The 20,521-nt window shown below is 33.7% G+C and overlaps 2 protein-coding genes across 6 annotated transcripts in view; both read left to right on the forward strand.

Annotated features, from left to right (window-relative positions):
* The first annotated feature begins 19 nt into the window (after positions 1-19).
* Positions 20-2,976, forward strand: LOC126825336 (zinc finger protein 239-like). The gene is made up of 3 exons (XM_050554948.1): positions 20-125; positions 839-933; positions 1,972-2,976. The coding sequence occupies exon 3, from the start codon at positions 1,999-2,001 to the stop codon at positions 2,875-2,877; it is 879 nt and encodes a 292-aa protein (XP_050410905.1). The 5' UTR covers positions 20-125; positions 839-933; positions 1,972-1,998; the 3' UTR covers positions 2,878-2,976.
* A 4,417-nt stretch (positions 2,977-7,393) lies between these two features.
* Positions 7,394-20,521, forward strand: part of LOC126825324 (zinc finger protein 271) — a 32,755-nt gene continuing 19,627 nt past the window's right edge. Inside the window, exons 1-4 of one of the 5 annotated variants that reach the window (XR_008788467.1) lie at positions 7,394-7,432; positions 11,537-11,601; positions 17,303-17,411; positions 18,389-18,612. The gene's annotated coding sequence lies outside the window, so the exon portion shown is untranslated. Of the gene's footprint in view, positions 7,433-11,536; positions 11,602-16,095; positions 16,394-17,302; positions 17,412-18,388; positions 18,613-19,125; positions 19,264-20,521 lie in introns of those variants that run through there. The other 4 variants (XR_008788465.1, XR_008788464.1, XR_008788466.1 and 1 more) reach the window with 4 other exon arrangements.

Here is a 20,521-nt window from a genome sequence, read left to right on the forward strand (position 1 = left end):
TGACTTCCTTCAAAAATGGCGGCATTCTATTTCAAGCGGATAATAGGTGCACGCTGATAGGTGAACCCAAACCCTAGAGAAGATATTCTCCAGATGACACAAAGATCTGGTATTATTCATAATAGGTACCAATATTGATGTTTATTACAGGTCACTCGATATATTATTTAATGTTAAAATGTAAATTTGATAAACACTAGAATTCTCGCGGCATATTCATATGTCATACATATGGACTAACCCAAATAAAAGTACTAATATTTTCTGGCTAAAATCGAATCTTAAAATTATGTAAGTTACTGTCTGAACCATCGTAAATTTTAAATGGATTTCTTTGATTTAAAATGAACAGACTACTTAACAAACTACTGTGTTTGAAATCAACTCCCGTTAAATAAAATCTATTGCACAATTAAATATTACAACGAATAGAAAAGTTCTCTCATGAGTATTTTGACTATTTACCGGTACTTGTAATTTCGACTGACTGGAAGACAGAGTAGCGTTCGTCACATGTTGGGAGAAACCAAAGAGTTGTTTCGGGTTGGTTTAACTTCGACAGATCCATGTGTATCAATCAAAACAAAGTTCAATTAAAATTAAGGCAATAACATAGGAGATTTATATTATAAATATTTTAACACGCAACATTAGCGAAATTTGTCACAGACCGCAACTGAAACCACAAAACCACACTGGAAAATCCTGAGAAACTTTCTCAGTCAATAACTGGACAACATTGTTAGTGAGCTAATGCCTTGCTCACAGATCCACCATGGTTCCTTTCACTGGACTATTTTTTGAACGATTTTATGACTTCTCCATTCATCCTTAATAGATTTCAAGAGACTTTATAGCTGGATTTCTTACTGTTAAAGCTAAAAACTCAAGAGATTTGAAGTGACTTTATAGCTGGATTTTTTACTGTTGAAGGTAATATAACTTTATTAACATCATAAATTTCCTCAAAATAAACTCTGTATTTCAAGCATTAGATCCCCTTTTTATACACCCACATTTTCATTTGGACTTATATTGTTGTCGCTCCTGTTCTTCCAGAATTTGCTTGTGGACCCTCTACGGGTCACAATTTTCATCTGATTTTGTCAAAACTTTAAATAGGTGTTTATCTCCAAAAGATCTTGGTTCCTTTAGATATTTGCGCATATTGGACTTTATCTTTCTGGATTGTGATCAATGATTTTACGAAAAAAATTGTAATTTTAGCTTGTGGACCCTCTAGAGGTAACAATTTTTGTGTGATTTTAAAAACCGTTTCAATATATCATCGTTACTCCCTGATGATGGTAGAGTTCAAATTTCGTGAAAATCGGAACAAAATTGCCTGACAAAATGGTCACTCCTAGAGGTCACAATTGTTATCTGATTGTGATGAAACTTAAACTATATGTTTATATCCCAAAGATCTTGCAAATCAAAAATCAACTTCCTGGATAATGACCCCTAATTGTACAAAAAAAAAATCACATTTTTAGCTTGTGGATCCTCCAGAGGTCACACTTTTTATCCAATTTTAAATGATACCTTGTTAACCACATACTGCTTCATCTGTGGTAAAAAAACACTCAACCCAAATAAAGAGATATCTTGTTAACCTCTTGTGAGAAAGACATTGCCACAAACTGCTCTATGTGTGGTAAAAAAAATGTTTGTTGCCTTTTAATGGCGATTTCGTCGTTCCTGATATTTTATCTGAGGTTGAAAAATATACCTGTGTTTATGGTTAGTGTTTGAAATAAATTGAATTCTGAAATTAATTGAATTAAACTGTGAAATTATGGCAATTCCATTACTTCTAACAATTAGATCCAGGTAAAAATAACATGACCTGTCATTTTTTCACTTGGAATAAAACTACAGCATTTCAAGTCAAAAACTAGAATGGTTTATGGTTAATTTTGATAAAAATAATTAAACAGTAAATTTAATTATTTATGGGTTTTCTTTCAGAGAGAAGATTCAGGAGAAAAGCTGAAAATGTCAAAACATTCTGTCTCCAATAAAAACTATAACTGTGATATTTGTGGTAACTCATTTAGAGGCCTGGCTGATTTAAGTAGACACATTATGATTCATACTGGTGAGAAGCCATATAAATGTGATGTTTGTAGTAAATCATTTACACAAAGTAGTCATCTACAGAGACACACCAGAACCCATACCGGTGAAAAACCCTTTAGTTGTAATGTTTGTAGTAAATCATTTACCTCTAGTATTGGTCTACAGTATCATACCAAAACCCACACTGGTGACAAACCATTTTCATGTGATGTTTGTAGGAAATCATTTAACAATAGTAGTAATCTACATCGACACACTAGAATTCATACCGGTGACAAACCCTTTTCTTGTAACGTTTGTAGGAAATCATTTACCTCTAGTAGTAATCTACAACAACACACCAGAGTTCATACCGGAGAAAAACCCTTTTCTTGTGATGTTTGTAGTAAATCTTTTACTCGTAGCACCCATCTACATGTACACACCAGAATTCATACTGGCGAAAAACCCTTTTCTTGTGATGTTTGTAATAAATCTTTTACCACGAGTGGTGATCTACATAAACACACTAGAATTCATACTGGTGAAAAACCCTTTTCTTGTGATGTTTGTAATAAATCTTTTTCCCGTAGCACTCATCTACATGTACACACCAGAATTCATACTGGTGAAAAACCCTTTTCTTGTGATGTTTGTAATAAATCTTTTTCCCGTAGCACTCATCTACATGTACACACCAGAATTCATACCGGAGAAAAACCCTTTTCTTGTGATGTTTGTAATAAATCTTTTTCCCGTAGCACTCATCTACATGTACACACCAGAACTCATACCGGAAAAACCCTTTTCTTGTGATGTTTGTAATAAATCATTTTCCTGTAGCACTCATCTACATAAACACACCAGAACTCATACTGGAAAAACTCTTTTCTTGTGATGTTTGTAATAAATCATTTACACACATTAGTAGTCTTTGTAATCATAAAAGAATTCATACTGAAGAAAAATCATTTTCTTCTCAATCATTATTTTTGTAATTAAGACATGTATATATATGTTTGTAATATACCATAGATAATTTGTAAGACATAATATGTATACATATCTTTTTAATATAGACATATTTTATAGTTTTAAAGTATTTGTCAGTGTAATATACCATAATAGCATATTTTATAGTTTTAAAGTATTTGTCAGTGTAATATACCATATATAACAGCATATTTTGTTGTTTTAATGTATCTGTTGATGTAATATACCGTATATAATAGCATATTTTGTTGTTTTAAAGTATTTGTTGATGTAATATACCGTATATAATAGCATATTATATAGTTTTAAAGTATTTGTTGATGTAATATACCGTATATAATAGCATATTTTATAGTTTTAAAATATTTGTTGATGTAATATACCATATATAATAGTATATTTTGTTGTTTTAATGTACTTGTCAGTCTTGATAGTAGAGAGTGGTATTGGGCATAAAAGTCCACTCATCTTTAACCAGGTCATTTTGGGACTAACACATATTTATCTCTTAATTTGCTTGTGTGCAGGGGTTGTTAGAAGCGGGAGAAAACCTTGGTACCTGGAGAAAACCCATGATGTTAGATAGCTTACCCTACTCCTTGTCACTTAACACCATGGGATTAAACTCATGACTAGCATACATGACATGGCTTATGATTGTGTTCGACCACCTCCAAATGAGACGAAAAACTTCTTTATTCGTTTGACTTTTATAAATATGTAGTTACGAATTTATTAAAATTTTTGCTAGAACTCGGCAATTTTTTTCCTAATTTAGTTGATTGTAACCAATGACGTATATATTTTAACGGTTCTCAATTCAGAATCACCTCATGTAGTTTCGTCCGTTTTTATATGCCCACATTTTTATATGCCCACATATTGTTATCTGCCCACATATTGTTATCTGTCACAATTTTTATAAGATTTTGATGAAACTTAAAATATATGTTTATGTCCCAAAGACCTTGGTTACTTTCGCTATTTGCATATATCAAACCACTGATTGTACGAAAAATCGCCTTGTTAGCTTGTATACCTTCTAGAAGCCACTATTTTTATCCGATTTTAAAAACCGTTTAAATATATCACCGTTACACCATAATGATGGTTGAGTTTGAATTTCGTAAAAATAGGATCATAACTGCCCGACAAAATGGCCAATCCTTATACGCAAATAGTGTCAAGGTATATGGTACCAAGGTCGTGGACCCTCTGGAGGTCATAATTTTTTTCTGATTTTGATGAAACTTAAAATATTTTTATATCCCGAAGACCTAGATTCCTGTAGATATTCACGCATATCGGACTGTAACTTCTTAGATTATGGCTCCTGATTGTACGAAAAATCACGTTCTTTGCTTGTGAACACTGTAGAGGTCATGATTTGTATCCAATTTGGTTTAAACTTGAAATGTATGTTTATAACCCACAAATCTCAGTTCCTTTTGATATTCGCACTACCTCAATTATGGCCCCTGAGCTTGTTCTCTGTCCATCTCTTGCCAAATGTGGGCGTATCATGCATGGCAACCACTTGTCTATCTTTTAAACTCACTCATATGGCAACTTAACGACATTGCAAGATTGAAATTTACTTTTATTTAAAGCTGAACTCGGATGACAAAACTACAGAAATAATTAAATAAAAAAGGTAACGACCGCCATACATGTTTTCAATTTGTAGAAGAAACATGGCAATCACTTAGGGGTAACAAAAACACAGACAGGACACGCCCATGGCCAGTGCATGATGTGTCAAACAAACTGTCCAGATCCGGTTAGCTAGTCAACTACCAATTACCTCCTGACTGATCAAAGTTCTTTCACTATCACTACTATCAGCTAACTGAAAATATTATTGCTACACAATTATTATGCCTATAAATATGGGGGATACATTTTCTACTCTTCTGGTTCTACAATTGTCAATTATTGGGTCTATAATTGTCAATAACTGGTTCTATCATTGTCAATAACTGGGTCTATCATTGTCCATAACAATCATTGTTGCACAAAGCTGAAATTTCCTTGATTCTGAAATTCATCATGTATTGGGTTGGGTGATCAAGTGGTCTGACTCCACACTTGTACCTTGACCCTGAATATGTGGAAGCGATTGAAAAATAATTGTACCAAAATGACCTCTCACTGTCTTTCAAAATAACCGCTATTAAACATACTAATTTCAATTGGTGCAATTTATTTAAAAAATTGAATAACTGATTTACAGAAAAAAAATAATTCCAAAACAGAGTCTGTTTAACAGACTCTTTCAAAATGGTCTATATCTTGAAAACAGCTCAAGTTACAGACTCATTTGTCTCGGCAACAGCTCAAGTTACAGACTAATATAACCACTTCAATTACTCAAATTTAAAGTAGCTAAGTCTCTAACTCAATATCATCCAAAGTCTTAAACGTTGAAAACACGAATGATTTGTCAATTCAAATCAACATTGATGTTGTTATCTTACCGGGAAAAGGTAGGCTTCTGATATCCAATGTTTAAGACAAAATAAACATTTTACCATTGGTGCATGAATCGTGTACCATAGTGCATTTCATCGTCATTTGTAACAAGTGACCAGAAAGAGCAAGGCTAGACATATTCCACAACTCATGTCATACAGCGACGCCATAACTTATCTGGAAAGCATGCGCAACAGACTGGAATAACCAGACGTTAGAAATTTCTATTCAGTTGAGACTTATGCCGTATTTCCCTGAACCTAACTGAGCCAAAGCTGAAACAATAGAATGTAAATCAGTTCATATACAATCAGATTACATTATTATCTGCGTTGCGACCCGTTTGGGTCAATTTCTAGGTCCCAAATATTAGCGATTTAGCTCCTTTAAAAATAATCACTTTAATTGCACCAATTTAAAGACAGAAACATTCACTACACCAAATTATTTACAAAAATTTAGAAATAATCATTTTAATTATACCATTTTAAAACATAAAGTCTTTCCTCACACAATCACTATAGTTATACAAAATTAAAAAATACCATTTTTATACGCCCACATTTTCATGTGGACGTATATTGTCGTCGCCCCTGTCCGTCCGTCCGTCCACAATTGTTTGTGAACAGTCTACAGGTCACAATTTTTATCCGATTTCAATGAAACTTGAAATATAGGTTTATCACCCTAAGATCTCGGTTCCTTTCGATATTGGCATCTATCGGACCGTAACTTCATGGATTATGGCCCCTGATTGTACGAAAAATCACGTTTTTGGCTTGTGAACACTGTAGAGGTCACAATTTTTATCCGATTTAAAAAAACGCGTTAATATATCACCGTTACACCATAAGGACGGCTGAGTTCGAATTTCGTGAAAATCGGCCCAAAACTCAAATAGCGTAAAAATACGGTATATCAAGGTTGTGGACCCTATAGAGGCTACAATTTTTATCCGATTTTGTTGAAACTTGAAATGTAAGTTTATAACCCAAAGATCTTGGTTCCTTTCGATATTCGCGCATATCGGACCGTAACTTACTGAATTATGGCCCCTGATTGTACGAAAAATCGCGTTTTTAATTTGTGGACCCTATAGAGGTCATAATTTTTATCCGATTTAAAAAGACGTATTATTATATCACCATTACACCCTTGATTGTAGGAAAAAACACTTTCGTTTTAGCTTGTTTTCTATCCATCTCTCGAAAATGTGGGCGTATCCTGCCTGGCAGCCGGTGGTGATTATACTAATTTCAAAATAACCACTTTAATTATATCAATTTCAAAATAACCAATTTAAATTGATCAATTATAACAATACAAAATCACCACTTTCATTTTAATCAAATCAATTGGTTCAATTTCAAAATAATCATTTTGATTGCACCAAATTAATTTTACCACTTTTAAGATAACCACTTTAATTACTTACATCAATGATGAATTTTATACTCATAACAAAGAACTTGAAATTGAAACTTGAATTAAACAATTTAATTTAACTGATGTAAAGTAAACACTTGAATGATGGAATCTTCAGTTTCAAAATAACCATGTTAATTACATCAATGTCCTAATAAACACCCTAATTTTACAACAATCACTTTCATTGTATCAATTTTTACATGACAAGGAATAGGTTAGCTTGCCTGATTATTCAGGTGCAAATTGATGAGTGATCGGTACATTTAACGAGCTAGCCAAAGTGATTTGAAATCGAGTATACGGACATCTTCACTAAATTCAAAGCGATTTGGCAAGTAGATAAAAACTCCTTTAATTTTAATTGATTTATCCTTCACGCGCTTGTTCATTGACATGAGTTACTCGGGTTGGAGACGGTCCGTGCCATATTTTTGACTTCCTTCAAAGATGGCGGCAATCCAGTTGAAGCGAATAACAGGTACCAGTATAGAAGTTTATTACAGGCCACGCGATATACAACTGTATAATTTAATGTTAAAATGTAAATTTGATAAACACTAGCATTCTTGCTACATATACATATTTCATATATATGGACTAACCCAAAGGAAAGTACTAACATTGGGGGTACGGTACTCGATTGAACGATTACATGTCATTTGGGACTCACGTCATTTGGGACTCAGAAAAATATGACCACGACATTTGGGACTCGGGTATACGACTTTCGTGACTCGGGATAATTTATTAGAAATAGGCCAATTCAAAACACGAAAGTAAATATTTATTAACATGAAACACGTGGTTAGTAAAAGGCTCAACCAAACGATAAAACATTAGTTGCACTTACGGTTCTTTGATAATCATCGTTTCTCATAAAAGTTATATATTTATTTAAAACGAATAATATGCTGATGAATTTATTTGAAAATGACCGACACAAAAAACAAAATAAATATTTACACGACATGCAATCTTTTTTACAAGCCCCTAGAAATTGTTAACGATAATCCGTGAGCTGCACGTTGACATGCTTGTCGTAGATGGCAATACCAATCAATAAATTAGTGCGTACAAGGCAAAGTTTTTTTAAGGAAAATATAAGAAATGGCAACGATCAAAGCAGGATAATTAAAGCTGATTAACTGATAATCCCAATGTTATTACAATATGTTCAAAGAAACCTAACGGTTCTTTGGTGGATGAGGAAAAACATGAGTTGTCAATCATCGAGAATGGCGGCCGTGTGTTGATTGCAGTTATACCGTTTCACGAAAAAACATTAGCAGTGGTCGGTCAATCAAGCTCGTTTACTATTTGATAAAAGAAAAACACAAATTTTCAACAATATATTATTGTCAAGTTTTATACTCGCAGATAAAACAAAACAAAGGAGAACTAGCAAATTTAATCGCGGTCTCAACAATCGCCGATCAACTAAATAAAACGAAAGACAACTAAGACAGCTGTTATATATATCTCATAAATAAATAGTCCCAACTGTCGTTTATATTGAGTCCCAAATGTCGTTTGTGTTGAGTCCCAATTGACGCCAATCAAGTCCCAAACGTCGTCAACTGAGTCCCAAATGTCGTTTATGTTGAGTCCCAAATGATGTGAGTCCCAAATGACGTGATACCGAGATATACTGATGTGTTTGTTTTTAGCTACGATTGGATGCCTTTAGTTCCAAGTGGCAAACTCAATTTCTTTATTAATGCATGTAACATCTTTAAAATAAGATAAGTTTATGCTATTATGAATATGATTAATTAAACTTACAGGGGCCAATGTAGTGGCACAACTGTCTCCTAACTCCAAATATTCGCGTTTAAATTAATGAAGCGTTGTTTTTGTCTGACATTCACCGCCATCGAAATCCATTCATAGTTACAGTGCTTTAGATTGCCCTTTTGATTGGCTGTTATAAAAGCCATATATTTAGCCCCGCCTTCATGATGACAGCGTGTCGTTTAAAAAGACGGCAGTCTTAGTAACGGCTTAACGCCCCGATTTTAAAAACGACGATTTGTACCCGTTTCAGGTAGGATTATATGCTTAATTGTAGTTGGGTGTGGCAGAAATATTCTAAATAACAATAATCAATCGTTGTTTTGATTAAAACTATTGTCAATTTTGTTTACAAATGCCTGGTGCGAATCGCTCCCGCATGTGCTACATTGAAGTTAATAGCATCAACTCTTATCTCGAAACACGGAGGGTTGAAAGATAGATTTGTTATCTAGTGATACAAGACTAAGTGCTTTATTTTGTTATAACGCACCGCTATATAAGTTCATTGTAGATGATTAATATCTGTTATTTAATGTTCAATTAAATACGGAGAAGCGTAAAAAATAATTTAAGACTTTGCAAGGTAATGATTTGACCACAAAACCTGAAGTAACGAGCAATAACAGACACACCATCAAATTTCATTTCACTGGTAATTCCGTTGAAGATGAAAAGTTGTTATATGAGACTCTGACAATTCCCCACTGAGAAGAAATCTTATTGAGGTCAAAATCTTTTGCTATTGCTGACAGTTGGTTTTTATACGCCCACATTTAAATGTGAAACTTCCAATCAGTAGAAACAGGAAACACAAACCAAATACAGACGGTTTGATGGGATCAATTTTGACTAAGTCAAAATGATGCATTTGAAATTCAGATAAGTTGATATAAAATGATTAATAGAATACAATATCAAAAAACCATTGTTTTATCCAACGTTTCGTCAGTAAATATACTAACTTCTTCAGGGATGAAGAACTAAATTCAAAATGACTGGAAGTCAGTTATGACATCATAGGAAGTTATGACATCGTGGGAGTGATGACGTCATAGACTTAGATACATAACGTGAAAGGTTAGCTTAACTAAAACTTAGGTAAAATTTTACAAGTAAGGAAAACTTCTGCATGATTATGAATGGTTTTGAAACCCCTTGGATTTAACTCATTTAAACCGTTAGGCCAAACTGAATCAAGTCTATGAATCCACAGACTTTCTGCTGTGTTCAATTTTTTCTGATCTTTATCAGGAATTTTTTGTACTATGGTACACACGAAATCATGACCCGGTATATTAAAATGGGAGGCTACATGGGGGGAATGGCCAGGTTTTTTAAGCTTTATATTACTTCTGTGCTTATTAAGTCGAGTGCTGAAAGGAGTAATGGTTTGGCCTACATGTTGCATACTACAGGTTTTACATGTTAAACAATATACAAGATAAGAACTGACACAGTTGACATAGTCTCGCATGATTTGCATAATTTTCGTAAACAAGGTTGACATCCGTATGAAATTTTGTCCTTAATATGCTTATTACTAGTGTCAGAAGTTCTCAACTTATTTTCTTTCAAGATATTGCCAATAGTGTAGTTCTTCCTCTCTGCTATTATTATTTTGCTGCTATTCTTAATTTTCATCATACGTGAACTTGTGTCTAAAATACTTTGGTCTTTAATCATTTGGTGAAGGTGAGGTTGTCTAGGGTCAATTTTTACTGACGAAACTTTGAATCAAACGAAGGTTTTTTGATATTGTATTCTATTAATTATATTATATCACATTCAAATGTGGTCGTATATTGTCGTCGCCCCCATCCGTCGGTCCGGCGTTCACAATTGCTTGTGGACACTCTAGAGGCTAAAGTTAATATCCGATTGACTTTAAATTTATACACGGTGTTTAAGGTCTTGAGATGATGAAGCCTATTGATTTTTAGCAATTTCCGATAATTACTCCCAGAGTTATGGCCCTTGATCACTTTGAAAAACCTTGTGGATGTTCTAGAGGCCAAAGTTAATATCCGATTGACTTTAAATTTATACACAGTGTTTAAGGTCATGAGACGAAGAATCCTATTGATTTTCAGTGATTTCCGATAATTACTTCCAGAGTTATGGTCCTTGATTTGAAAAATCATGTGGTCGCTCTAGAGGCCAAAGTTAATATCCGATTGACCTTTAATTTATACACAGTGTTTAGGGTCATGAGATAAAGAATCCTATTGATTTTCAATGATTTCAGATTATTACTGCCAAAGTTATGGCCCTTGATCACTTTGCAAAATCTTGTGACGCTCTAAAGGCTAAAGTTGTCATCTTATTGACTTAAGATTGATACACAGAGTTTAAGATCTTGAGACGAACAACTATATTGATTTTCAATGAATTTTTATGACTTGGAAGAGCTAAATTCATGATATTAAAAGTTTTGTATACAAAACGTAAGCATGGGACAGAACTTTACAAAAACCAAACAAATTCTAATGGTTTTCTGAGTTGTTGCTCTTAATCAGATTTTAGTGTGTATTATAAATGTTTCATTACCGAAAAAAGTAAAAATATCCGACAACTCTTGTTGACTGCCCGCACAATTTAGCTGCTGTGGGCGTATGTTTCGTTGCCTGGCAACCTATCTTCTGTTTCAATGACGTAAAAGCCAAAGAAAATAATGTTGACTTCATCTATGATTTATTTAAAGCTGTATCAAATGGATAATATCAGATCTCTAAATTCTAAACAGTCGGTGTTTATCTCCTAATTACCATTTTGTTTTGTGTATTTACAGGGAGAAGATTCAGAAAATGTCAAAGCACTGTGTCTCAAGAAATAACTATAAATGTGATGTTTGTGGTAAATCATTTGATGGCCTTCATAATTTAAGTGACTCTACTGGTTTAAGTAGACACATGATGATTCATACTAGAGAAAACCATATAAATGTGATGTTATCTACTTGAACATACCAGAATCCATACTGGTGAAAAACTCTTTTCTTGTGATGTTTGTAGTAAATCATTTACTAGTGGAAGTTATCTGAATAAACATAAACAAATTCATACTAGAGAATGAGATACTGGTGAAATAACTTTTACATCTTGTAGTCATAGCAACACAAATACTCATACTAGAGAAAAAGATTTTCTTGTGATGCTTGTAGTAGATCATTTAACACCAAAATTATTCAACAGGAAATGGAGTTTAACGTCTTACTAACGAAGACTATTCTGCACCGACTGGGCTAACAAAGACTATTCTGTACTGACAGGGTTACTGAACACTATTCTGCACCGACTGGGATAATGAAGACTATTCTGCACCAACTGGGATAATGAAGACTATTCTCTACCGACTAGGCTAATGAAGACTACTGTTACGGTCCAGGCGATTCCAGTCTTTCGCACGTCGTTTCCGACTGAGAGTGTCAAAAAAAATGAGACCAGCTCCCTTGTAGAGTTCACGCCCGAAACACATTTATATAACAATGTCATACATTACCATGTATCACAATATAATGCCCGATATCCATCTTGTCCTTTTCACATAATTATATTTATAACATTCCCGTTAGGCCGATGAATTGACACAAATCAGTTAGTGAAACAAGCGACATCAAACAGCCGGCGGCCATGACACTTTGGCGCGGTCAAGGCTATAACGTCGTCATTGTTAGTAACGCTCGCATTCATTGGTCGACAACTGACGTCATCGGAATCCCCTTATAAATAGAAGCAGACGACAAGGAAATCCTCAGTGGACACTCGGTGCACTCGGGAAAGCTCCTTACGTAATTGGCAGCAATCCAGCTATTTTAAATTGGATATGGATCACCAAAAATGGGTAAGGAATTAATATCCTAGCTTTGGCTGTGGTAATTTATCCATAACTGGTCTCCTATTTAAAGACTCATAGGTTGGTTTAACCTTGACTGGCTTGATCCAAGATAGGCCTAGTTGTGGTTCACCCATTCCCCCAAGGCCAAGTCTTACCAATTCCTTATGTCACCAAATCTCCGATTTAATCCCGTCATATCCACCGGCCTGACAGGGCAAATGTATTTATTTACCTTATTCCTGTTTCCATACCTGGGAATTTATCCAAAGGGTTGGCGTCTCACCAAAATTATCTCCCCTTAAGTTAATGCGATGTATCCCAATTATAAATTGATCCAAATAAAGATGTTTATTTTTATCTACACCCGAGTTTGTTAGTTCTTTCGATTGAAGTGCTAGGCTGGAACGAACCCCTAAAAAGTCTCTAATAAATGTTGAGACGCTACACTACCCTCTACCGACTAGGCTAATGAACACTATTCTGCACCGACTGGGCTAATGAAGACTAGGCCTATTCTCTACCGACTAGGCTAATGAAGACTACCCTCCACCGACTGGGATAATGAACACTACCCTCCACCGACACTAGGTCTAATAAAGACAGGTATTCAACATGAAAAGAAAACCATTTTGTTTTGATGTTTGTGATAATCATTTACAGTCAATAGAAATTTTGATATCCAGATAAAATTCATTAGAATGTGGTGGTCATTATGCTTTTTTTTAGATGTTCAAATTTCTTTTGTTGGCAATCTTCTCATCTTTGGTAAGATTTGCAGAGCTGATAATGGTATGAAGAGACTGGTAATCTTCCTGTGAATTGATTCTGTAGCTTCTGGTGTAATTGGTAAATCTGGGGAAATAATCGTTTGGTATTTCTGTGGTGTTGTATTTGTTCACGGGCCTGAAGCTTACTTGCGTTGTGTAGTATCCTGTTCGCAGCATTAGAGTGCACACATGGTTTAAGCTGAAATCCCTTGGGCACAATGTCACAGTTCCTACACCGCATGAGAAAAGTTAAGTTATTACATGTGTGAACATTTTTACCTTCTAGTTTACTAAGTTGACTTACTAACACACTTAACTGCCTCATCTCCATACTGATGATGAATATAATCCTTGAGTGGCATTTAGTGATAGATCACAATTTATAAAGAAGATTATTTATTTACACACCCTCTACTAGAGGATTATTTCCATAAAAGAAATTTGAATATGATTTAATTTAGCACCAATAATAATTTAATGTATCTTCAAATATGGTTCTTCAATTAAACACGAAAAATAAAATCTGTTCAAAAGCAGTTTAATCAGTTTTTTTTATCAATAAAAACTAAAAGATTTCTTAATTTATTACCTGGTCAGACCCATGGATTTTTCTTGACGATGGATGTTCTGAAAGGTTGTAGGTAATTAAAGAGTATGATTACCTGGCCAGACCCATGGTTTTTCTTGACGATGGATGTTCTGAAAGGTTGTAGGTAATGAAGAGTATGATTACCTGACCAGACCCATGTTTTTTCTCGACGATGGACTTCTGAAAGATTTTACGTTGTTGTTGTTTATTACAAATTTAAAATTGTAATATGATATTATGGACAGGTTGATTTGAGTAATTTACTTACATATGGAGGCGTAATATAAAATATAAAAAAATTTAACATCCAGTACATTGTAATATGATATTGTGGACAGTCACTTGGTGTTAAAATCGCTGTAGTGAGAAGGCAGGTCATCTTCTCCCTTTGTCGTAATAAAGACAAATTAAAACAGGAAGTCCAGCTAGTTGATGTTTGTTGGTGTGATCAGTGCAGATAGAAAAAAAACTGTGGGGAAAAAGAATCTGCTTGCTTTATGTAGAATAGCAAAGTTTTCTTTATAAAAACCAAATAGCTTGACCTGTGGAATATTTACAGATTAAAACCTGTTTTATTCCGGTGTCTCAGGTATATAAAAATAACCACTTTAATTACAACAATATAAAAATAACCACTTTAATTACACCAATTTAATAAAAACCACTTTAATTATACCAATTTAAAAATAACCACTTTAATTGTACTAATTTAAAAATAACCACTTTAATTATACCAATTTAAAAATAACCACTTTAATTACACCAATTTAAGAATAACCACTTTAATTATACCAATTTAAAAATAACCACTTTAATTATACCAGTTTAAAAATAACCGCTTTAATTATTCCAATTCCAGGTCTAGAAATTGTGCCATGGTATCTTATACCAATAGGGTGCTTGCATAATTCCATAACTCCTATTTGCCATATGAAAAACAACAAGATAGTGGCAATATCTTTGCTTTAATAGGAATAAAAATATGTTCTGAAAATCATGCAAAAAATGTAATTTCCAATAAAACAATTTTAAGAAAGAAAAAAGTCACACAAACTTTGATTGAATTCAAACATATTTGCTTTTAAAGTAACGTTTTTATGTCAAAATGCCCCTCTAAATGTGATTTATAAGCAAGTTTGAAAGTTGTAACCAAGGGACATAGCTCTATTAATTAGACATTAATTAACCTATCCAGACCATAATCAACTCTAGATGGCTAGCCTGCGATCTTTAAAGGATTATGAGCCGATTTACTGCATAACTTTCCTTCACGATTTAACGATTAAATGGATAATCAAGACTATGCTGTTTATCGTACTGACTTTAGTAATGATGATCGAGGCTAGGTGGAAATTTCAGTCGCTTAGTTATCGGTTCATAGTGGATCAATTTAAATGAATTTTTCCGCAAATTGCCATTACATTATCTAGTTTTTAACTATTATAGTGAGAACTGCCAACTCGTTATTGAATTTTTTAAAATTCCAGTCAACTTCATTTTGAGCGACATTAAGGCTGTTTAGAAAATACAGGAATCTCGATTGACATTGATATCATTTTTACAATAGTAAACAAATTATTGATTTTACTATTCTTAATTAAATTATTAACTGCCAATCATGTTTAAATCTGTTGAAAATAAAGAGTATCTGATGTAATAGAGAGTTGGTTATTGGCAAGTTAATAAATGTCTAATTAATAAAAGATATAACATTTAAGGCCTAAAGAAAGACCTGCAATAGGCAGATTTTATAATAGTAGTAGATGATTTCATATGTTGGGGGTTTATAAGCTGCAGTGACGATTATGATTTAGAATTTCTCTTCAGCATCATTCTTATCAAATACATTACAGATTCTGTTTAACATTTATATTAATAATTTAAATTATAAAATATAATGTACACTCACACAAACAATAATGGTCCGTAATCTTCAGATATGAGTTACTCGGGTAGGAGACGGTCCACATCATATTTTATACTTTCCTAATGCTTGTAAAATGGCGGATTTCTGATTACACGGAAAGATAATTCTGTTTGGAAACATGGTTTGGTGTGGAGGAGTAACCGAAGTTGGCCGAGTGAAATCTGCAGCCGGTTGCCGAGTGAAAAATAGAAAGTAACTCATTGAAGATCCAGTATTGTGCATTACAGCTGACAAGACGTATTTATTTATTTGGTATACGTTACCGATATATAACTTCATTGTAGATGATTAATATCTATTATTTGATGTTCAATTAAAGACGAAGAAGCTTAATAGATAATTTACGCGTAGACTAGTCACCGGAATTCACTTATAAACATCGGAATTCATTGGGTGATTTTGTAACTTCCCAGAAGCTGATATCTTTTGACAAGTTTCTAACATTTGAGGTTGGTTTGAGGAAATGGTCGCTTGTTTCGCAAACCAGTTAATTTTATGTGTTTAATGGACGCTTGTCTAGCAGACAAGGTGATTTTATATATTTTATAGTGTTCTAATGGAGTTGGCGATGGTAGATTTGATTTATATAGCGCTTATCTAACCTTCCTTCATTTGGCTCATCAGTTAATTAATGTCTGATTAATAATTTATAACAATATAAAGATAACTATAGCAGGGGAAACCTATAACAATATAAAGATAACTATAGCAGGGGGAACCTATAGCAATATAAAGATAACAATAACAGGGGGAACCTATAGCAATAGCAGGGGAAACCTATAATAATATAAAGATAATTATAGTGGGGGAAATACACAACAATATGGTGTGTTGACATGTATGTTATAAAATCTATGGAAAGATCAAAATTGTTGTACATACATGTATATCATATTTCAAAAAAAGAATATATTTTTACAATATGAGGGCTTGTGTTTTATTAAATCTGTGGAAAGATCTATATAGTTATTTATTTTATTAAAGATACATTATGTAAGATTTAGATATAGAGCTGACCATTCTTCCTATAATAGCTCAAAAATAGATAATGTAAAATGAAAATATTGAACATTTCATTCAAATTACTTCACTCTGAGCTAAGTTATCACTGTTTCTAGTTTTGACAAGATGTGTGCATAGTGGTAACCAGGGCTCTGGTATATTCAGAGACTTAGCCTCGCTTTCCCGTTTTTTAATTAAATTTTTAAATAGCGAACCGTTCTAATCTAGTTGAAATCTCAAGTATCCATACCATCGAGAGTTGATTATGGTCTTGTTTTGTTAATAAATATCTAATTAATAGTTTATATAACATTTCAGACCTAAAGAAAGACCTGCGATAGGGATGTATGTTTAAAATTCTATAAGTTTTATGGTTGATAATTTATGGTACTTGATGAACATTATCAATTAATATTAATTATTTACTTTATTCAGGTTCAGTATTGGTCCTCTAGTAGTGATGTAAAGGATGAACCTGATGTCTGCGAGCTAACAACTCAAGAGATTTGAAGGGAATTTATAGCTGGATTTCTTACTGCTAAAGGTAATACAACTTTATTAAAATATTTCCTCAATATTTGAATTTCTTATTGTCAAAGTAAACTTGAAAGATTTAGAAAAAGATAATTATGAAACGAGGCTTAGATAAAATTTACCTTGTGAATATGTGATTATTGTTTGTATATATTTGATGGTAAATGGTTGTTGATTCCTGTATATAAAACTATTATTATAAGACAAGAAAGTGGTTGCTTAAAGTCTCTGAAGTATATCCTGTATCAGAATATTTAAATATAGATAGGCCTATAGATTATAATGTTTATATAATCTAGTTAAGACTAAGATCGAGGGAGCCATGATGGATCAGTAGGTAAAACTCTGACTCACTAACCAGTAGATCTCAGGTTCGCTACCTAATGTTGGTTGAGAAAGTTACTTAGTAGGTTTCCCCACACCCATCCCTGTCGGTGGGGCCACATGGACGACCTGGAATGGGACATTGTCAAGTTGTATGGATGGTACGAAAAACTGAAGTCATGTCTACACATCGACTTGCAAGTAAATCAACCTATGACAGTTGGAATTTGAAATCAGAGTAAACGTATCCATAGCACCATTTTATTTCTTAATGATCAAGATATGATACAAGCTAACATGTTGGTTTTATTGTTTAATGATGAAGATATGATACAAGCTAACATGTTGGTTTTAGTTCTACCTATTGTATCAATGTAGACAATGGACGACTAATGTAATTTCCCCAATGAGCAGAAATCTTATTGGTGACAAAATCGTTCGTGATTGTAGGCTCAATGATGTAAAAACGAAAGAAAATAATTTTGACATAATGAAAACATCTGTGATGTAATGCGATGATAATAATACCGATTACATCATTAAAACCAGAAAACGACCATCAACAATGATTTAAAGCGGTATCAAATGGACAATATCAGATCTCTAAATTTTAAACAGTCGGTGTTTATCTCCTAATTACCATTTTGTTTTGTGTATTTACAGGGAGAAGATTAAAAAATGTCAAAGCATTATGTCTCAAAAAAGAACTATAAATGTGATATTTGTGGTAAATCATTTAAAGACAATTATAATTTAAGTAAACACATTATGATTCATACTGGTGAGAAGCCATATAAATGTGATGTTTGTAGAAAATCATTTATCACTAGTAATAATCTACAACAACACACCAGAACCCATACCGGTGACAAACCCTTTTGTTGTTATGTGTGCTGTAAATCATTTATCACTAGTAGTATTCTACAGCAACACACCAGAATTCATACTGGTGAAAAACCCTTTTCTTGTTATGTGTGCTGTAAATCATTTAAAACTAGTAGTCATCTACAGCAACACACCAGAATTCATACTGGTGAAAAACCCTTTTCTTGTGATGTTTGTAGTAAATCTTTTACCTCTAGTAGTAATCTACAACGACACACCAGAACTCATTCTGGTGAAAAACCCTTTTCTTGTGATGTTTGTAGTAAATCTTTTACTGCTAGTGGTAATCTACAACGACACACCAGAATTCATACTGGTGAAAAACCCTTTTCTTGTGATGTTTGTAGTAAATCATTTATCACTAGTAGTAATCTTCAACAACACACCAGAATCCATACTGGTGAAAAACCTTTTTCTTGTGACGCTTGTAAAAAATTATTTACCACTAGTGGTGATCTACAGCGACACACCAGAATTCATACTGGTGTTAAACCTTTTTTTTGTTATGTTTGCAGTAAATCATTTTCCAACAGTAGTCTTCTACGACAACACATCAGAATTCATACTGGTGATAAACCCTTTTCATGTGATGTTTGTAATAAATCATTTACACGAAATAGCAATCTACAACAACACACAAAAACACATACTGGTAAAACAAACGTTTTCTTGTGATGTTTGTAGGAAATCATTTATGGTTATTTCCATAAAATAGATTTAGATATGAATTATTTTAGCACCAATAACAATTAAATTTATCTTCAAGTATGGTTCTTCAATTGAACAAGAAAAATAAAATCTGTACAAAAGGAGTTTAATTAGTTTGTTATGAATGAAAAATAAAGGATAGTTTCATTTATCAACCTAGTCAGCTATTTGAAGCGACGTAGACCTACAGATAACATTAAACCCATCACCCCATTGCTATGCTCAGATTTTCAAATGAATGTGTTTTGTCATCCTCTAGAAGTCTATATTGTTAACCCTAAACCTGTCTTAAAATATGTATCTTACCGGTATATCTCTAAGGTCTATATTGTTAACCCTAAACCTGTCTTAAAATATGTATCTTATATCTCTAAGGTCTATATTGTTATCCCTAAACCTGTCTTAAAATATGTATCTTATATCCCAAAGATCTCAGTTCCTTTCGATATTGATGCATATCGGATCGCAACATCCTGGATTATGGCCCCTGATTGTAAGAAAAATCACCCTTTTTGTAGCTTGTTCTCTGTCATATCTTGTAAAATGGGGGTACACCTCGGACAAGATGGTTCCTCAGTATTTTCCAGCATGGTTTCCCTCTGACAAGGTTGTAGGATGGAAGGTCTGACAAGGTCATGGTTGTGGGATCGACGGCCGGACAAGGTTGTGGAATAGACGGCCTGACAAGGTTGTAGGGTGGAAGGCCTAACAAGGTTGTAGGATGAAAGGCCTGACCATGAAGAGCTTCTAGTCATAACTAGACCTTATATACTATTCAAAAAAAGTAGGGGATATTTGATTTTGGGGGCATAATACTAAAATATGCAAATGACTACGAAAAAAGTCACTATAGAACCTAACAGAAGAAACATTTCCAGTTACATGTGACGCCCAAACGCACCAATAGCTACCGCATGGAATGCAGGTGATGCTTGGGATCATCATGGGGATCCAACCCAAGATTTGCACGACTCTGACTTTGAATGTTACAGTCATTGTGGCATTGAATTCCAGGGTGGAAACATCAGTTTAATTGTTTTAGTGACCAGAAAACAAATTTTGATATGCGTCGGCTTACCCAAAATGAAAGGTTACGTGCCCTTGGCATGCTACAGATCGGCACAACACAGGCGGTTGTGGCGCGGACGATGAATGTTTCTCAGTCTGTCATAAGCAGGCTATGGTCCAGATACCGTGATACAC

This window comes from Patella vulgata, chromosome 6, assembly GCF_932274485.2.
Source record: "Patella vulgata chromosome 6, xgPatVulg1.2, whole genome shotgun sequence".
NCBI lineage: Eukaryota > Metazoa > Mollusca > Gastropoda > Patellidae > Patella > Patella vulgata.

Excerpts from the sequence above, each read along its gene's own strand:
- LOC126825336 (XM_050554948.1), top strand. The coding sequence starts at position 1,999 with ATGTCAAAACATTCTGTCTCCAATAAAAACTATAACTGTGATATTTGT.